This window comes from Parasteatoda tepidariorum, chromosome 7 (genome assembly GCF_043381705.1).
Source record: "Parasteatoda tepidariorum isolate YZ-2023 chromosome 7, CAS_Ptep_4.0, whole genome shotgun sequence".
Classification (NCBI taxonomy): domain Eukaryota; kingdom Metazoa; phylum Arthropoda; class Arachnida; order Araneae; family Theridiidae; genus Parasteatoda; species Parasteatoda tepidariorum.
This window is the reverse complement of record NC_092210.1, coordinates 90,425,300-90,443,174: the sequence shown is the minus strand read 5'-3', so window position 1 is coordinate 90,443,174 and position 17,875 is coordinate 90,425,300. Positions and strand designations below refer to the sequence as shown.

Sequence of the window (17,875 nt, the reverse complement as noted above, 5' to 3'; positions counted from 1 at the left end):
AATCTTTTTCTGATACAGAGTTTAAAGTTTCTTGCTCTTTTTTTTTCTACTTTCTTCAAATAATATAGGGTTTTCTTTTAATTTCTGTCTAGCTTGTCTCATACTGAGTTTTTTCTGTTCCCTTCTCTTTTGCATATAAACATTTGATTGCTTTCTTTTTTTACATTTTGGTTTTGCCATTTTCTTCCTGAATTTTGAAGAGAAAAAAAAATGTTTAACATCACAGAAATTATTTAGAAAAATTGCCAATATTTACTTCTCCGATAAAAAAAAGTTAAACATAATTGATTTTCTTTAAAAATGCAAACAAATTAACACATTTGTTCCATTTTAAAAAATATCAATTAAAAGGAAATAGTCTTTTAATTATTAAAATTGTATTATGGTTATCTAACACATTGTCTCTTTCATTGACTGTTTCTTCTCCTCTGTGGACATAACAAGTCCACGGAGGAGACAAAAACTAGTTCTTGAATTTTACTGATTTTTAATTTTAAAGTTACAAAAATGGGGCAGTTCTTTTTATTAAATATACTGTTTTTGCAATCTAAAATTCATCTATCAAAAATAAAATGATTTTCTCTTACCTTCTTTATGATGTCCACGGAGTATACGGTGAGAACTTTGCCAAACCCCAGTTGAACACAACAATCCAAAACTGACACCAAAGAGAACAAAAACAACTCATAGTTAACATTAGAAAATGGAATGGTTACCTTTCCCAGCAGCTGACTTATAGGGATTTCGCACATGCTGCCCTTTATTGCATATTTACCGAACTAAATTAATTGTCCACGGAGGGAGATTTCATTTTTGATGGACAAAGTTTACTAGTCATTTATTTTACAAAAATAAATTTTTTTAAAAAAAATATTAAATAAAAAGTTACTATAAACATTTAACTAGGTAAAACTATAAAAATCATTAAAATAACATTTAAATTGTTTAACAGCCATTAAAAATTATTTTGTGTCCCAGACGTAGGGACGTCTACAGAGGGGATTTTGAAGTTATGTTTATTAAAAAAATAGGAATGAAATATTAAATACATTTAGCAGAAATGCATATCATTTGTTAGTTAGAACTTTACGAAAAATGATGAAGAAAAATATTAAGAAATCTGCTGTATTTCCTAATATTTATTACTACGGGACTTAAAAAATCACCTTTTTGTGAGAATGACCCATTTGATATTATTACAACACATGCGTGATATTCATATCTAACCTTGTGTAATTAATTTTTGAAGTGCTTGATTTCAGCAGTTATTACTATTGACTTTCTCATGCTTTTTTAAAAAAGATCTTCGTATATTCTATCTGTATTATTACGATACGTGAAAATCAAATAATTCATTTGAGTATTCACTCAATTATTCTATCGTTTCTTATAACGATTTTTTGTTTGTTATTGCTGCTGATTTTGGCATGGTTTTTAAAACTTCTATATTTTTAATGTGATATTATTTATTAACTAGAAAATCTCGAAAAACTAGATTACTTATTTATTAACTAGAAATTACTAGAAAATTAACTAGGATCTGAGTAACCTCATTTTGCTGCATCTGATTTGCATGACTTGGTCTTAAATCCACATGGTCATCAATTTTTTTCTTCTTCTTTTGTGTTATTGATACGGATTTCCTAGTTTTTAAAATCTTTATTTATTCAATTTTTAATGGGATAATAACTAGTGAAATGCAAGGAAGGAAAACAAACAAGTTATTTTTTTCAAAATGCAAGAGTATTGCCCTTAATACTAGAATATACATTCTTTTTTGTGTTGATTGAAAAAAAATTTATTGGATGGAAATATTTTCTCTCTGCCTGCCCTTTAAATTTTATAAGTGTTACTTGTGTGCTTAAAAATGACATTCTATTACTTAATTAAATTGAGCAAAAAAAATATTCTTTGTACAAGAAAGACTAAGTTAAAAATGCATTGAGGGAAAAGTTTGAAGTAAACTATTTAATTAAAAGTTTTCAAAAAATCAGATAATTTCTTCCAGTAATCATGTTTCTATAATGTGCTTTTTTAATGTTATCAGTTTTGTCGCATTAAACCAATAAACATTGATTTGTTAGATAAAATTTTCAATGCAGTATTTCTTGGATAAATGTTTTAATTTCAGTAGTAAAACTTGATAAATTTTCTATTATTGTTATTTTGTTATCTTGACTGATAAGCTCATTATTTACTTACAAAATTTATTGAAAAATGCAAATTTAACTTAAGAGAAATGTTGGGTTTTTTTCTGGGAAGATGAAAATTAAATAATTGTATTTTTGATTGTTTTCTCCTTTAAAAAAATTGTGTTCAGTGACATCAAAAGAAAACTTTTGTTTACTGTTCTATTTGTGTCTAATTACTGAAAAAAAGTGTTTTTTTTCTTTCTTTTTTCTTCTTCTTTTATTTTTAGCTACAGTATTTTTTTTATGGTTGATAAAAATTAAGTTTTTTCTGATACAAAACTTAGATTTTCCTGATACAAATTTTTATGTAATTTTTTCGAAGTCAGGTGAAACTCTGGGTTCTATCCATGTAAAAGCTTAAATCCCACCCACCTTCAGTATGATTTGCGCCTGCTTGTCTGGGAAGTAAAGGCAGTTGGTGCACAATACTGACACAATTGCCACCATAAGGCCATTGGTCACTATATTGTGTAAGCTCTGTCCTCCATGGCCCACCTCTGTAAATTTTTGACAAAATTTATTGAGATAATTTTTCTATTTATTCAATGTAGATGATTCCATGATGAATGCGTCGATCAATTCTACTGCAAATGAAGATTTCTGGGATAAATCTGATGAATGTAGGTATATCTTATTTATTCCTCATCTCTTTTGATTAAATTTTTTAAAGAAATCCTTGTTTTGAAATTGTAAAGAATGGATAAGGTATTTAAAATTTTTAAAGGATTTTGCGAGTTTTAAAATGTATTGCTAAATATTTGAGTTTCAGCTAGTGAAATCAGATAATTTATATTTGGTGTGCAATGAGCACTTTAGTTGTGACATTTAAAAAACCATGCTGTAAAAAAGTGATTTTTAAGTATTGAATTTCCTAGTTTTAAAACACATTTTTTAAACCACAATTTATTCTGATAGTGCAAATATGCATATAGATCTAAATGTAATTTTTTATTAGTAAATAATTTTTTTTATTAGTATTAGTTTTTTATAAGTAATTTTTTTTATTATTTATTTTATTATCAAATGATGCTTAACATTTTTGCTAACAGCCACCAAATAAAAGGTAGAGGGCAATAATATTCATTTTGTTATGTCAAATATTAGAAAATAAATTTTTTAATTTGTTTGTCTGTTGTTCTGTATTTAATACATTCCTATTCCATTTTTAATTCATTTGAGTCATGCATGCATTGTGTAATATTATTGTTTTATATTGGTTATTTATGTATATAATAATAGAGTAATATAGTTTATTAATGTACTATTTTTAATGTAGTAATATTGATTGACAATCATAACATCGCTTATTTAGAAGATAAATAATGCATATGTTACCTCTTAACCTTGAAAGCCTTTGGTATCCACTTTACCTAGCTAATCTACAAATTAAATTAAATGATTCGCCAGAGAGCGGAATGAGGAGTTTTCGCCAGTATACCGAGGTAATGTGCACATAAAGATCTGTCTATAGATTGAATGTAAGAATCTTCAATAAATAAAATTATTTAACATTAAACCAGTGTCATCTTACTAGTTAAAAGCAAAGAAAAATCCCCTTAAAAAAAAGAATTATTAATCAGTTCTTTATAGATCTGGGGCTCTCATATCCTCTGGTCATGTGATATACACAAATGTAGCCGAAAAAGACTACCGTAAACCGGGGCGAGTCTACCCATTTTTTCAGTTTGTCAACTTTCAAGTGGCCAAACTTTTGTAAATATTAAAGAAAAAAGGCTTTTAATAGGTGTTTCGGAATCGCTATTTATCCCTCTTTAAAGCTGTGAAATCGATTTTAGAAAATATTAACAGTTACGCTGTTACTGTATATTTTTATAGAACTGCTGACAAATCTCTCGTATGGGGCGAGTCTACCCATTCTACTAAAATGAATGTTAACATTGTAAATAATCAAATTTTACTATTAAATTGTTATTTTAGTTACTATATAGGATATTTATGAAGTAAAATTCATAACTTTATTATATATTCCATTTTTTTATTCATAAAATAACACAAATTGAGTATTTGATCGATTATCACATTTTGATCACAGTTTTGTTTTTATAATCATTAACATTATAAAATAACATTTTTTTCTGATTATTGTTGATAAAAATAAATTAAAATTAATATAAATTTACAATTAAATAATTAATAAATAATAATAATTAAAGATTATTAACAAAATCGAAATTCAAACATTGGGAATCATGAAAAATCCTTTTCCCATTCTTTTGGGAGGTAATAATAATTTATAAATAATAATTTATTTAACTTGCATTAAATAAAAAAAGTTAATTTTGTAATATAAAAATTGAAAAAATAGGTAAAATAAACATATTTTATATTTACATTTATATTTAACCTATAAATTTTCTTATTAATGATAAATTTATCAATGCAGAATTAAAATAATATACTCAAATTCATTTAAAATGACTTAATTTTAATATAAACAAAGTTCTAAATTATATTATTATGCTTTATTAAAACTAAATACGACTTGCCCCACGAATTCTGGCTTTTTGTTTACAACAGCAAAATTTACATTCTTTTTGTTTGTTTTTTTTTCATATAAAATTAATGTAATCTTAGTCTTAGATAAGTTTATCACTTAACCAAAGTGAAAATAGTAATAATAATAACATACTTACGGAACACCAACTAAAAGTTTGCTGATTTTCAATACAAATCTCTCAAAAGACGTTTGAACAGGTCGGTTAAAAAGACACCAAATAAATAAAAACGGATCAAACTACTACAGCTCCATCTTCCTTAGAGTCTGGACTAAGTCCTCCGTCAGTAAAAAAAATTTTATTTGCAATTTAAAATAGTGAAAATTAAATAAAACTAAAATGGGTAGACTCGCCCCGGTTTACGGTACGTTTAGATGGCTCAAGATCTTGAATTTACTCTGAAAAGTGAAAAACATAGATTTACTTAATATGACAAGAGGCTTTTAAATAAGCAATTATTATTTTCTTTTTTATATTTTTGAAATTTAGACATTTAACTGAAAATGTTTTTAAAAAATTTCTTGATTAGAGAAAAAATTACAAAGTTACGGCCATTTCTGATTTGATGACGCCCTGCAATAAAAAAGTAGTTAAACTCATTTTTCTCAAAATGTCTTTTTTGACAAATTTACAAATTTCAAACTTTTCCAGCAAAATGAATTTTCATTCTGTTGACCTGAGAATTTGATGCTATATATTTATGAATATCATTAACATTTTGCTAGAAAAGTTTTTTTAAATTAAGTAAATAGTATTATTTTTATACATGGTATTTTATAGCGATATGATGATTTTTTTTCCAAAAATGCTGGTTGTTTACTTTTTATTTACTGTTATTTGTTTCAATAATAAAAAAAAGTATTACCAACAATTATTTTTATATTACGTAATAAGTAATATTTTAAAGGAATTTTTTTCGTTCTAACAATATTTCAGATGCGAGGAATAATATTAAAACAAACATTAAAAATTTGAAATTTTAATTTATATAAATTTCTTGAATTTTAAAAGATTTTTTTGAAATTTCGTATGTAAGTTGTCTTTAACACTATAAATGTGTACTGAGAATTTCGAACAAATCCCTTGAGAATTTCTAAAAAAAAAATTTGAAAGTCCTTTGTCGCCTTAATATGCTAATGTAAAGACTCAGCGAAAAGACAGAAAAAACAAAAGTGATGTTACCTCCAATACCTGCCTATTACATGACAGTTACTTAGACTCCTGCCAGGATTGAACACACAATCCCCGGTTCTTAACCAGAGATGCAAGCAACTGTTTCTCTGAAACACTACTATAGACCCATATTACATCAAAATCTTGAGGATGAGTTTCTTAAACGCTTATACAAATAAATTTTCGATGCAACACAATTTTAATTTAGTAAAAAAGCACATATGAGAGCATTACTGCAGCTATCCTTTGTGAGATACTAACAGTGTTGCAAAAAACCCACCTACACAGTAAAACCCACCCTAAAGTGTGTTTTGCTGGGTTTTTCTAAAATTGATTTCTTTTTTATTCTCTGTAATATTAAAGAGCTATTCTATTGCAATATATATGTAGTCTAGCCTAAAAAATGAACTTATGGTGAAAAGACTGTGTTTGAAGACTGGAGAGTCACCTTGCTGACTAGATTTGACTGTATGGCCATTGATTAGTCAGTGCCTCTGATTCGCTTTCTATGCAAAAAAATATATAATTTCCTCAAATATTTTTGCAGATTGAAATTTAAATAAAAAGTAATCCTGTGATAAGATAAGTTTCAAATGTGTGATGTATGTGAGTACATATAAAATTTTTGTATCGTGATGTCAGAAGAAACTATTTTCAGACTTTTGCACCCATTTATTTGTATTAACTATTAATTACACTTTAATTACCTGCATGTTAAGTCAATTCATAAAATTAAACTTAGCTATTTATATTAAAATAAGCTTTTTTAAAGTAAGATACTTATCTCTGCCCTTTCTTTAAAAAAAAAACCTAATAAAACATGAAAATCCTAGTAAAACCCATCCGGGTTGGGTTTTTTTTTTTTGTTGAAAAAACCTGGGTTTTTTGCAACCCTGGATTCTAAAGTTCCACAATTTTGTGACCAACAACATAAGAATGTTGTTGAATCACTGATTTTACTTACCAGAAAAGTGGGTACCCCTTAGTCTGGGTGTCTTCTCTGGGAATAGAACTTCAACTTGCAGCTGATTAACACTTACACTGTTTTTAATTGTTCCAAAATTTCCTCTCACCGGCTCACCACTGGTGACAAGTAAATTCTGACTTGTGAAGTATCGTGTTTCAAATCAAAGTGCCTTAACTTTTGCAGAGTTAGCATTTAGCAGCAGAATCTGGGGTAAATATTAAGGCTTCACTTTGGTAAACTTTCGAGGGACTCAAATTTTACTATTCTGAATTTCTATAAATGGACACTCTTTAAGCGACCCCCCCGACACATTTTTTTAGGGCAAAAAGAAATCCTTACACAAACATGACGTGTTAAAAGTAGGGAGGATATCTCTCATCTTAATTATTTTTAATGGTATGCAGATGATATTGGAATCATTGAAACCTAATGGCAACCTTATTTTATTTAAATAGTATCATTATTATTATTTTTTTTTTTGCAAGAAATGTGTTTTAGTTTTTCTACATCCTTTTATTGTTCAGCTCACCTACATGGCACAGCTGTTAACATTCTAAAAATTGTTCATATTTTTTGTGAAAATAGTGCCTGAAGAACTCCAATTTTTCTACCTGATTATTTTTTACATGTATTTCTTTTCAGCTGTTACGGGATCAAGCTGTTCTGATAACAGTGGAAAATTCTTAGAACTAAGTGACTGGGAAAGTGATGATTCAGCCAACTATATGCCAAGCAGCAGTAAGTTAATTTATTTTGGAAAAAAAATTCAGGGCCTTGTTAGTGCATTTGCTTTGGTTTAAATATTATGTAAGCATATTTTTTGGAAATTTTACCCGCTTTCTGCAAAAATAAGTAAATCACAACCCTACCCCCCTTGTAAATAAAGTCTCTCAAGATGCACCCCTTTTGTTTTTTGCTTCTACTTTGACTTACTGCAGTGTTTCCCAAACAGTGTTGTTATGACTTTTGTGTACCCTTTCTAAATTTTTCGCAACCCTGTGTACCACTAATAAAATAAATGAATGTATTTTTTGCTATAAAAAATTGCACAAAAGTTATAAGTCACAACTGGCTGTTGATACCACTAATTATTAACTATAAACTCTGCAAAAAATAGCCAATTGAAAAATACGTAATTGTAAACTTTCATGGCTAGCTTTGTTTTAAATAAAATGTTCTGAAATTTTTGTTTGTTGCAAGATATTTCGCATAAGAATGCGTACCCCCGCTGAACTGTTCCCGAACTCCTGTGGGTACATATACCACACTTTGCGAAACATTGACTTGCTGTATAGTGCGGCTTTCAGGAGAACTCCTCCAGACATCTGTACCGTGGTAATGTCGAAAATTCAAATGGGGGTATGGGGGTGATAGTTTTGTCTTGATCTTTGCATAGGTCTGCATGAGTAAACCAATCAACACCTTCATTGCACCCCCATTAGAAATGTGCTCCAGCTTGTAACCATAGCAGCAGACAGCCCTAGACTTTTAGTCTGTAGGAGTTCTCCTCAAAGCTGATCTATAGTTACCCAGTATTAGGATTGAATTCAAATAAAAGATCCAACCTCTCACACACGCACAAAAAAATTTACATTAGAATCCATTTTGTAAAATTTTGAGTAAAATATTTTTCAGGAATATTTGTTTTCATTCTGTGGACTAAATTAATTGACCCCTGAAACTCCTTACAAAAAATTAATTTCAAATGTGATACTTTAAAGTTTTTTTTAATACTTTTTTTGCTACAAAAAAAAATTTTAAGTAAGGGAGTAATCAGTTTGCGTAATCATTTCATATACTTCCCCCACCCTTGCCAGCAAAAATAAACAATTCACAAATCCCTCTTTAGATGCTTAGGTAATGTACTTGTATGAACCCTTTCAGTATTTTCAATTTTAGTAAAATGAAAAACAAAAATAATAAGTTAATATTTTTATTGCAGATAACTTTTATCTGGCTGATGTATTTTATTTAATGTGATTTTAAAATTGAGTTCTGCAGTAATATTTTCATTCTAATATCTAATAGTTATGATCATGATATTATCTAAAATTCATTTTGACAATTAAAATACTGCTTTACTTTTAAAAATAATTAATGTTCCTATCTGTTTCAAATTAATATCTGAAACACATTTTTGTTTATTATCTGGGAACAAAGCATTGAAAATCTTTGCTAAAAATAAGGAAATCTAGGAATCTCTATACCATAAGAATTTTAATATTTTTCTTAAAAATTGAAGAAGTGTTGAGTTAATAATGATTTCAAGACATTAATAAATATGATTAGCATTTTATTGACTTTATAACCGCTTAAAGACTTGACAATTTATATGTGCACTACGCAGATGTAAAATTAAATTTAAATATTATGAAAAATTTTAAAATAATAAAGCTGAAGTTTGATATAAGTGTCATATTATGAAAACAAGTGCAATAGTTACTAAAAATTTTTACAGAAAAATATTTTTCAATCAAAATATTTTTCATTTCATTTAAAGTGATGTTTAATCACATCATCAAAACTTCTCACTTTATAGGTAATAATGTAAAATTATTACACCTTTCTCATAATTGATCACTTTTTTTGTTTGTTTTTTGCTTATTTAAGTTTAAAAAAAGTCCTTTCAGATTTACAGTTTGTTATGGGCTTAAAAATGTATACATGGTATACAAGATATATCTTCAAAATATATGCATTAGATAGTAAAAATTGAGTTATTCTTAAACATGTATTTGCCAATTTCCAGATAAATTTCTGCAGGAATATGCTTAACGAAATTATTAAAATGTATAATTTTGTATTTTAAATTTGAATGAAGATATTCCTGATAAAATGCAACTCAGTTTTTTAAAAGAACTTTCTGGTATGTTTTTTATAGTTTTTAACTCTAAAAACATTGTATATTTTAAAGAACCAGTTTGAAATGCTCAGTAGAGTTTACCAATAATTACAATGAAGGTTTCAACTTTAAACTTCTGTATGATATGGGATAATTGGAGATGTTGTGGCAATGCAGACATAGAGCAAGGATTCTCTTTGAAAAAAAAATGAATCCTGGATGCTAAATGTTGATTTTAAGGGAGTGTTTTTCCTTAAAAATAATTTTTTGATATTTTTTTTTATTGGAAAAAGTATATGCTATGACCAACTTTATTCTAAGAAATTTGACACTAATTATAAAAAAGCTTTCTAAGTTACATCAAAATTACTGAAACCCGCGCACTGAAAATAAGAAATACTTATTTTCTAAACTGGAACTGTCTAAAAATTCATGTATTTTCTTAAAAGTTATTTATTCAAAGTTTTATCTTTAAATCTGTTTTTCTCAATTCAAATTTCTTCACCTATCATGCAAGATTACTGGACTTCTAATTACTCTTAAGTTAAAACTTGATGAATTGATTTGAGTATAGCATGTTACTTGAACTTATCGCACATATGGGTAAACATACGTAATGATACACACTCAAATATTGGTAAATACTTTATATTTCTTCTGGTCAAAATAAATTTTTGTTTCTATAAAAAATCAAGTTTTATAATGTGCTAATTTTGTTGTTTATTGCAGATTTTAAAAAAAATTACCGCCACCATTTGAGAGAAGAAGGAAAAATTGATGATAAAGAGTTGAATGTTTTAATTCCATCTGATATGCACGTCAATCGTATTACAGTACGAGAAGTCTGGGAACCCTCTGAAGATGGGCAATTTGAAGATGCTTGAATGTGTTTATGTGATTCATATTTATTAAATATCTTATTTTTGTCTCTTATTTATTAAGAAAAATTTTTTTTGTTTCTAAATGGTGTACGAAATTAACTTATTTATCGTAACTCGTTTTTTTTTAATTTTAAAATTTTTTGTTGTTGAATGAAACAAGTTGAAGGGAAATTTTTTAATTTATGATATCTTTACCACTTTTCCTTTCTTTTAATTCGACTCAATTGTTGGAATTGAAGTACAGTGGAGCATCGTTTATACGACGCCGAAGGGACCACCGGAAAACGTCGTATAAACGATAACGTCGTATAATCGATTTTTACTTCTAAAACTGAAACTAACTCTGTTTTCAGTTAATTTTAATGTTAAGCGTGTTGATTTGCATAAATTTCTAAATTAGACAAAGCAAAGCAAACAAATAACCAAAGAAGAAAAATTGCAGTGAGCAATTTGAATGTATGTTACTTTAAATGATATTTTCTTGCTATTAGTCTCTACAATGCAATGCTTTGAATAGCGAGTTGAACTTACTGCTTTCTATGATGAAATTTTAGATTCTAATCACGGCCAAATCTAATGGCTGAAGCGTACCTGTGCAATTTGCAGGAAAAAAGAGAGCTTTTACATTTTCCAAAATAATTAGTATCGATGGGTGCGCTGGACATAGGTCGATGACTAGCAAAATTTTTATTTTTTCCCTCTTCGTAACATTGTCAAGTTTTTTCAGTCATCTAGTAAAAATTACGGTCGTCATCCAAGCATTCTTGTTGGCACCCTTTTCTGTATCATTCATGTTGGCAAATTCCGCCCTTTTTTAAAATACACAAGAAAAAATAAAAAAATTAAGTAAACGTGAACAAAATCTAAAAACCGACGTATAACCGATTCCGTGCGTCGTATAAACGATATATTTTTACATTAAAATGAATAGGAATGATTTGGGACCACACTAAAACGTCGTATAAATGTAAACGTCGTATAAGTGATCGTCGTATAAACGATGCTCCACTGTACATACATGTATAGCTCCATTATGAACTCCTTTTTCTTTTTAAAACTTTTTTCAAGAATAAAACGAAAGTAAAATGAAAAATTTAAGCTTTTGCATCAGGAGATCTTTAGAATACAAACCATGAAACGAGACAATTTGCATTAAATAAAATCTTTTGTTATATATGTGTAGCATCAGGGAAGGATTTTAAAATAGGGAGCGTCAAAATAAGGAAAAAATTCATTATATCCCTGGAGTTATGTAATAATTGAAAGAAAATATCAATAAATTTTCTATTCTGTGTTCAAGAGACTTTATCTCACCTAATCTTTTGTAAGCAGAAAACTTTTTTGTTCAACTGGAGTTTTATACATTTAATCTCTCTTCAGATACATTTGCATTTTCCCCTGTTCCTTTATAGAATTATATAACCTTTATAGTTTAAAAAGGAAATATAGAATTTATAAATTACTACAGTAGAGCGCCGATTATCCAAACTGCTCGGGACCGAACGTGGTTCGGATAATGAAAAGTTCGGATAATTGGAAAGTTGTTTAAAATCTAGTTTAAATGATTATTATTTATGCACTAACTTCCCTTATCACTTTTTCTAGGCTTAGGACTGGTAGTACTATCTAAAATAGCTCTGGCATGTATAAAAAATTTTTTTCAATTTTTAATTATTTTTTTATTTATTTTTTAAACTTTTTTTTCATTTTGAATTCTATTCATTATATTTCAGCTTTTTATAATTTTTTTTTTATAAATTACTGATTTTACCACATTTTTCTTAATGTTCCATTGCAAAAGAAATCCAGCAAAGACTTTTGTTTCAAAGAAGATGCTCTTTTTTTGAGCAGCCATTCCCTATATTCTTTTTAAATAAATCAACTGAACTGGATCAACATCATTTTGACGTTTTAACGTATTCATTGTAATATCTAATGAATTGCATGCTTCTAAATGAGAAGGTGCACTATCTTGAATTTGATCACCTACTTCTTCCTCTTTGTTTGTTGAGTTCCGATTTTCATTCGAAATTTCAAATCATCATTAAAAATTTGAAATCCTGGGTCATTTTCAGTGTATCGGCACCAGTGTTCTATTTCTTCTGCTGTATAACCTGGCATCTTTTCATCGGGAAGATCTACTAGTTCTAAAACTTCAGTTTCGTTTATTTTTTTGTTAAGACTTTTTTTCCAAGATTTCAGATTCCAAGCACTGTAATCACTAACCATAAGTGACAAGTACCCATCCCCCAATAGTAGAACTTCAGCACATATCTATTCATAAACTCCTTCCTAATTTCAACCATTGTAGACTGTCAAATTGAAGCTCGCATTCTTGGAAGATAATTTTCAGTTGAAGAGGGCTAAAGGGGTTTGTAGGTTTAACTGTATAACAATACATGTATGTATTGGCTACTATAAGAAAACTGCTAAAAAGGGTTGTAAATTAAATATGGTCTTCAGATACAGTGGATATTCTTTATTCTTCTAAATTTAGAAAAATTGTCGATAAGTAAAAAAGTATTGTAAACTATAAAAAAAAAAAAACGAATTCGGACATGGTTCGGATAATAAGGGTTCGGATAATCGGCGCTCTACTGTATTTTTATTTTTTTAGAGTATTTAAAATAAGTGAAATTCCAAAATTGATGTTTGTGGAAATATGCTGGGTGAAACAACATAATAACTATGAATATTAATCAGATTTATTGTGTAACAATTTATTTACAGATTAGATTATAGAAATATTCATTCAAATATATTTAAAAAAATCAATGTTTTTCTTTTTAAAATAGGAAAAAGCAAAATTTACATTTTCTTTCTTAAATTATTATGTTTCTTTAGTTATTGATTTTTATTAAAAATAATTAACTCCAAACTAGATATGAATAAATTATACCATTGTTTCAGTGAGGTTTTTTAATGCATTCAGGTATATCACGTTGCATTAATAATTGTTCTTCAAAATCATTAATATATTTATTAAAAAATATATACGTATTTATATAAGTTCCTCTAAATATTTTTTTTGTTTTAACGCTAGAAAGACGGAAATACCTATATTGCCTAAAAGCAGTCAAAATGACTGCATTGTTAAAAAATAGCTAATGTATAAAGAAATTTGTTTAAAACTAATTTTTGATATTATTTTCATTTATTTAACTAGTTATTAATAAATATTAACGATAAAAAAATTTATGTTGTACAAAAAGTCCCAAAATTCTAGAAATTGTGTCATCGTTGTTTTTCTAATTCAGTCAAAAAGCAGTCAAAATGACTTCCTTGGGCAATCTAATGTTTAAAAATATCAAAAATACATTACTACAAAATAAAATTTGAAAAAAAAAACTGTTACAAATTGTAATTGAAAAACTATGAAATACAAAAAACCAGTAGTGAAAAATCTTATTTATTAATATAGTTTAGATCAGCGGCGGCCAATTTTTTTTCGTTTATGGAAGCATTATAAACAGTGTTGTGCCGATGGAATTGGTCTACAAGTGAATGAAACCGAGGTCGTCAGAGCCTGACTAAGCCAAGAGCATTTGGCCCAGGCCCGAAATTAGAGGGGGGGGGAGGGTAAATCAAATAAAAAGTTTATTTTGCGTTTCCTTTAATAAACTTTTTTTTATACAAAATATCAATATAGTGTAAAATTATTTCTGAATATTGTAAAATTATTTCTGAATTCCTTTTATTTTCAAAGGCACACAGATGAACCCATGAAGTTGAACTTTTCTGAATTTCTTGTTGGAGATTGGGTCCTTGTTAGGTCTTATTTTTAATTTCCTCGAAACGCGAGTTAATTTCATTAAAAAAAAAATTAGCTAGTGAGAACATTTTTATGTGCGAGTAATTAAGGTTCTTGAGGTTGGGGAACGAAGCGAGCTGAGGTCGAAACCTCTTAGTAGAAAAATAATTTCTCATAAAATGTCCCATTATTCTTATGCAGCTCTAAGACCGCACCAACATTAAAATATCGAAGACAGTTCCGACTGATTTTTACAAATAAAAAAGCTTGAAAAAACGAGCTATCCAATGTTATTATTATTATAATGTTTTCTGGCAAACGGCGCTGTTTTACAGAAATATAGCCAAAAAAATTAGTAAATTAGAACACTCAAAACATGGCAAACTTTACACTTTATTTATGCTGTGATATTAATTTTGTTAATATATATATATGTAGTATCTAAAATACTAGCTTAATAAAATTAAAAGGATCTTTTGAGACTAAACTCAAAAAGAATTATATCTATCTGCAGATAAGCTTATCTGGTTTCTGAGAACATTAAATTTCTCTTTCACGTACTTAACTTAGCCCTTCGCGTATATGTACGTGAAAGAGAAATTTAATGTTCTCAGAAACCAGATAAGCTTATCTGCAGATAGATATAATTCTTTTTGAGTTTAGTATCAAAAGATCCTTTTAATTTTATTAAGCTAGTATTTTAGATACTACATATATATGATTTATTTTTGGGCTACAAAATGTTCGAATCCGCTACTTTTGGAGCTCCCATTCGCTACTTTTTAATCTTAAGTTCTGGCAACGCTGTTCCCCAGTAGCGCGTGGAGAGTCATAGAGGAAGGAAGTACGTTAGTTTCTCTCTTGATTTTCATATAGATTAAAATCTTTTAAGTTGTAAAACTATATGGAACTGAATACTACATCAAACATAGTTCTAAAGAAAAGCATCACGGAAATTTTAAAAAATACTTTTATTAAATAAAAAGGGAAAATATCGTAGTACATTCCTATACAACTGAAAAGAGGAGAAGAGCCAAATGCATGAAACCGGTCTCTCCCCAGATGGTGTATTCGAGCGTTGCGATCGCCAATTGTTTGCATTCAGTCAACCATCCCGAAATCAAATTCCTTTAACAGTAAACATTTTCCATGGGCAGAAAATTACAAGTGCGTTACTCGGATGCGTTGACAACGCACTTGTTACAAATCGAATATGAAAATGCAAATGGAAATTCCTTTCCATTTATTCAATTTTTAAACTGTGGTGATCTAAAAGTAATATTCTGACCATCCAGAATAAGCCGTTTCACGTTTTCAGGAAAATTTTTATGGGGTCACGATACTTACTCTCTCATGCTTCCAAATATGGATGGAACATTTTGCATCTTCTTCCTCTGCTCACTTGTATTAGAATGTATTACAATATTTCTCCCTTCTATAAAAAAATTTTCACATTTAATTCTCAAAAATATTCTCTAAAATTTCCACTATGCTTCTTTTTGAACCCTCTATGTTTAATGTAGTTTTGAGTTCCACATAGCCTTCGTATCAAAATTTTTTAAAATCTATTTGAAAAACAAGACAAAACTTACATGCTGCCTACATCTATGATTATCTTTACCAAGGTGGGAACGAGACTCAGATTTATGTTTTATTAATTATTTCTTTTTTAAGAATATATTTATAGTTATTTTTAATGATATATTTTTAGAGTAAATTTCTTTGTTGTTGAGTTCTTTACATATAAGTTTTACTAAGGCTGGAAAGAAAAGTGTGTAACAGAAAAGTCATTTTTTGACACTTTAATTAGTTTCCCATTTTCCAGTTCCGCATTTCTTCTCCTCTAAACCATTCAACAAACAAGGGGGGAACGGAATTGCTTTAAGTTTCCTGTTTAAGATTAACCTTGTTTTAAGATTAGAGAATAAGCAAATTAATAACGAGTGAGTTTATTTATGGGAGAGTTAAAGAGTTTATAAATTCATAAAATTTCTTTGAAACAACAATTTTTCATTTTTTAAAGGTTTATTTAAACAGAATGAAGGCCAAATAACTTCAAAATATCATTTAAATGTGCGCAATTAAAATAATCACCATCCTCAATAACTTTTGATCTAACTCACTCTCTTTTGTTCAGAACTTGAACTCACTATATTATCGAGACTAAAAAAGCGGCTATCATTTGATCAGTATTCTAACTTGCGGCCTTTTTTTATCGGTACTTGAACCCAATGTCATTTGATCAGTTTTAGAACCCAGAAATCTTTTTGAGAAATTCTTAAGCCTACAATGATTTTATTGGCATACGAGTATGCCAATATACCAACTATCCTCGTTTACCAACTATCATTTGGTATAATCTCAAATTCACTGTCCTTTTATCAGTACACGAACCCACTTTATTTCCATCTTTACTCAAACCTTCTATCATTTGATAAGTACTGGAACCCAATATAGTGGGTTCCAGTACTTATCAACGATAGGATATATCCTTTAATCGGATCTTTAATCCACTATTATTTGACCAATTTTTAAAATCCACACTTTTGTTTAAAATTTGAACCCACTATCTTATATTTTAACCGGTTCATGAGCATACTATCATTTGTATTATTTTTGAACCCCCCTTTTTTATTCACTTGAACCTACTACCTTTTTATCACTACTCGAACGCCATCTCTTTTTATCGGTACTCATATTAATTATTTTGTATCGATATTCGTTCGCACTATCATTCTATCAATTTCTGTTTCGTTTAAAAATCTAGCCCACTATCTTTTGGTCCATCGGTATATAAACCTACTATCATTCGATAAGTTCTCGAATCTACTCATATAATTGATCATTACTCAATTGAACTCTCTTTTGACCAATACTTGAGTCAACTATTATTTTAAATTTTCGAATCCCTTCTCTATTGTTCAATACTCGATGTTGTTGTTGTTAATTTACGTCACACTAGAGCTGCACAATGGGCTATTGGTGACGGTCTGGGAAACATCCCGGAGGATGATCCGAAGACATGCCATCACAATTTTGATCCTCTGCGGAGGGGATGGCACCCCCGCTTCCCGCCCGACGACCTGCGAGTGAAGTCGAGCACTTTACGGTAGCACAGTTTAACGAGGACCAATACCGCACACCCTCGGTCCCTACGCAGACTGATCCAAGTGGTCACCCACCAGCACACTGACCGCAGCCAGTGATGCTTGACTTCGGTGATCTGCTGGGAACCGTGTCTTAACGATCAGTTCACTGCGGGAAGCTCAATACTCGAACTCACTCTGTGATTGAACACTTTTCGATCAGACTCTCTTTTCCTCAAGACACAAAAGTCCCGCAGTGGACTGATCGTTAAGACACGGTTATAATTTATATTATAATTTGATCAGTTTTGAAAACCACATACTTTGTTGATTGATGTTCGAACGTAAGATGTTTTTATGGGTATACTCGAACCACTATTATTGGGTCTGTTGTCAAACCCAGTATCTTTTTATCGGTTCTCGAACCCACTATTTTTGATCAGAACTCAATCATTTGGTCAGAACTC

At 29.0% G+C, this 17,875-nt stretch overlaps 1 protein-coding gene across 3 annotated transcripts in view; it reads left to right on the top strand.

Moving 5' to 3' along the window:
* The window catches only part of LOC107455201 (leucine-rich repeat-containing protein 1), a 363,163-nt gene that overhangs the window by 17,427 nt on the left and 327,861 nt on the right, over positions 1-17,875 (top strand). For 2 of the 3 annotated variants that reach the window (XM_016072698.4, XM_043053455.2), the window contains exons 6-8: positions 2,744-2,812; positions 7,491-7,586; positions 10,420-10,623. In XM_016072698.4, coding sequence (XP_015928184.1) covers positions 2,744-2,812; positions 7,491-7,586; positions 10,420-10,574 — 320 coding nt within the window. In that variant the 3' untranslated portion in view covers positions 10,575-10,623. Of the gene's footprint in view, positions 1-2,743; positions 2,813-7,490; positions 7,587-10,419; positions 10,624-17,875 lie in introns of those variants that run through there. The other variant, XM_071182935.1, reaches the window with a different exon arrangement.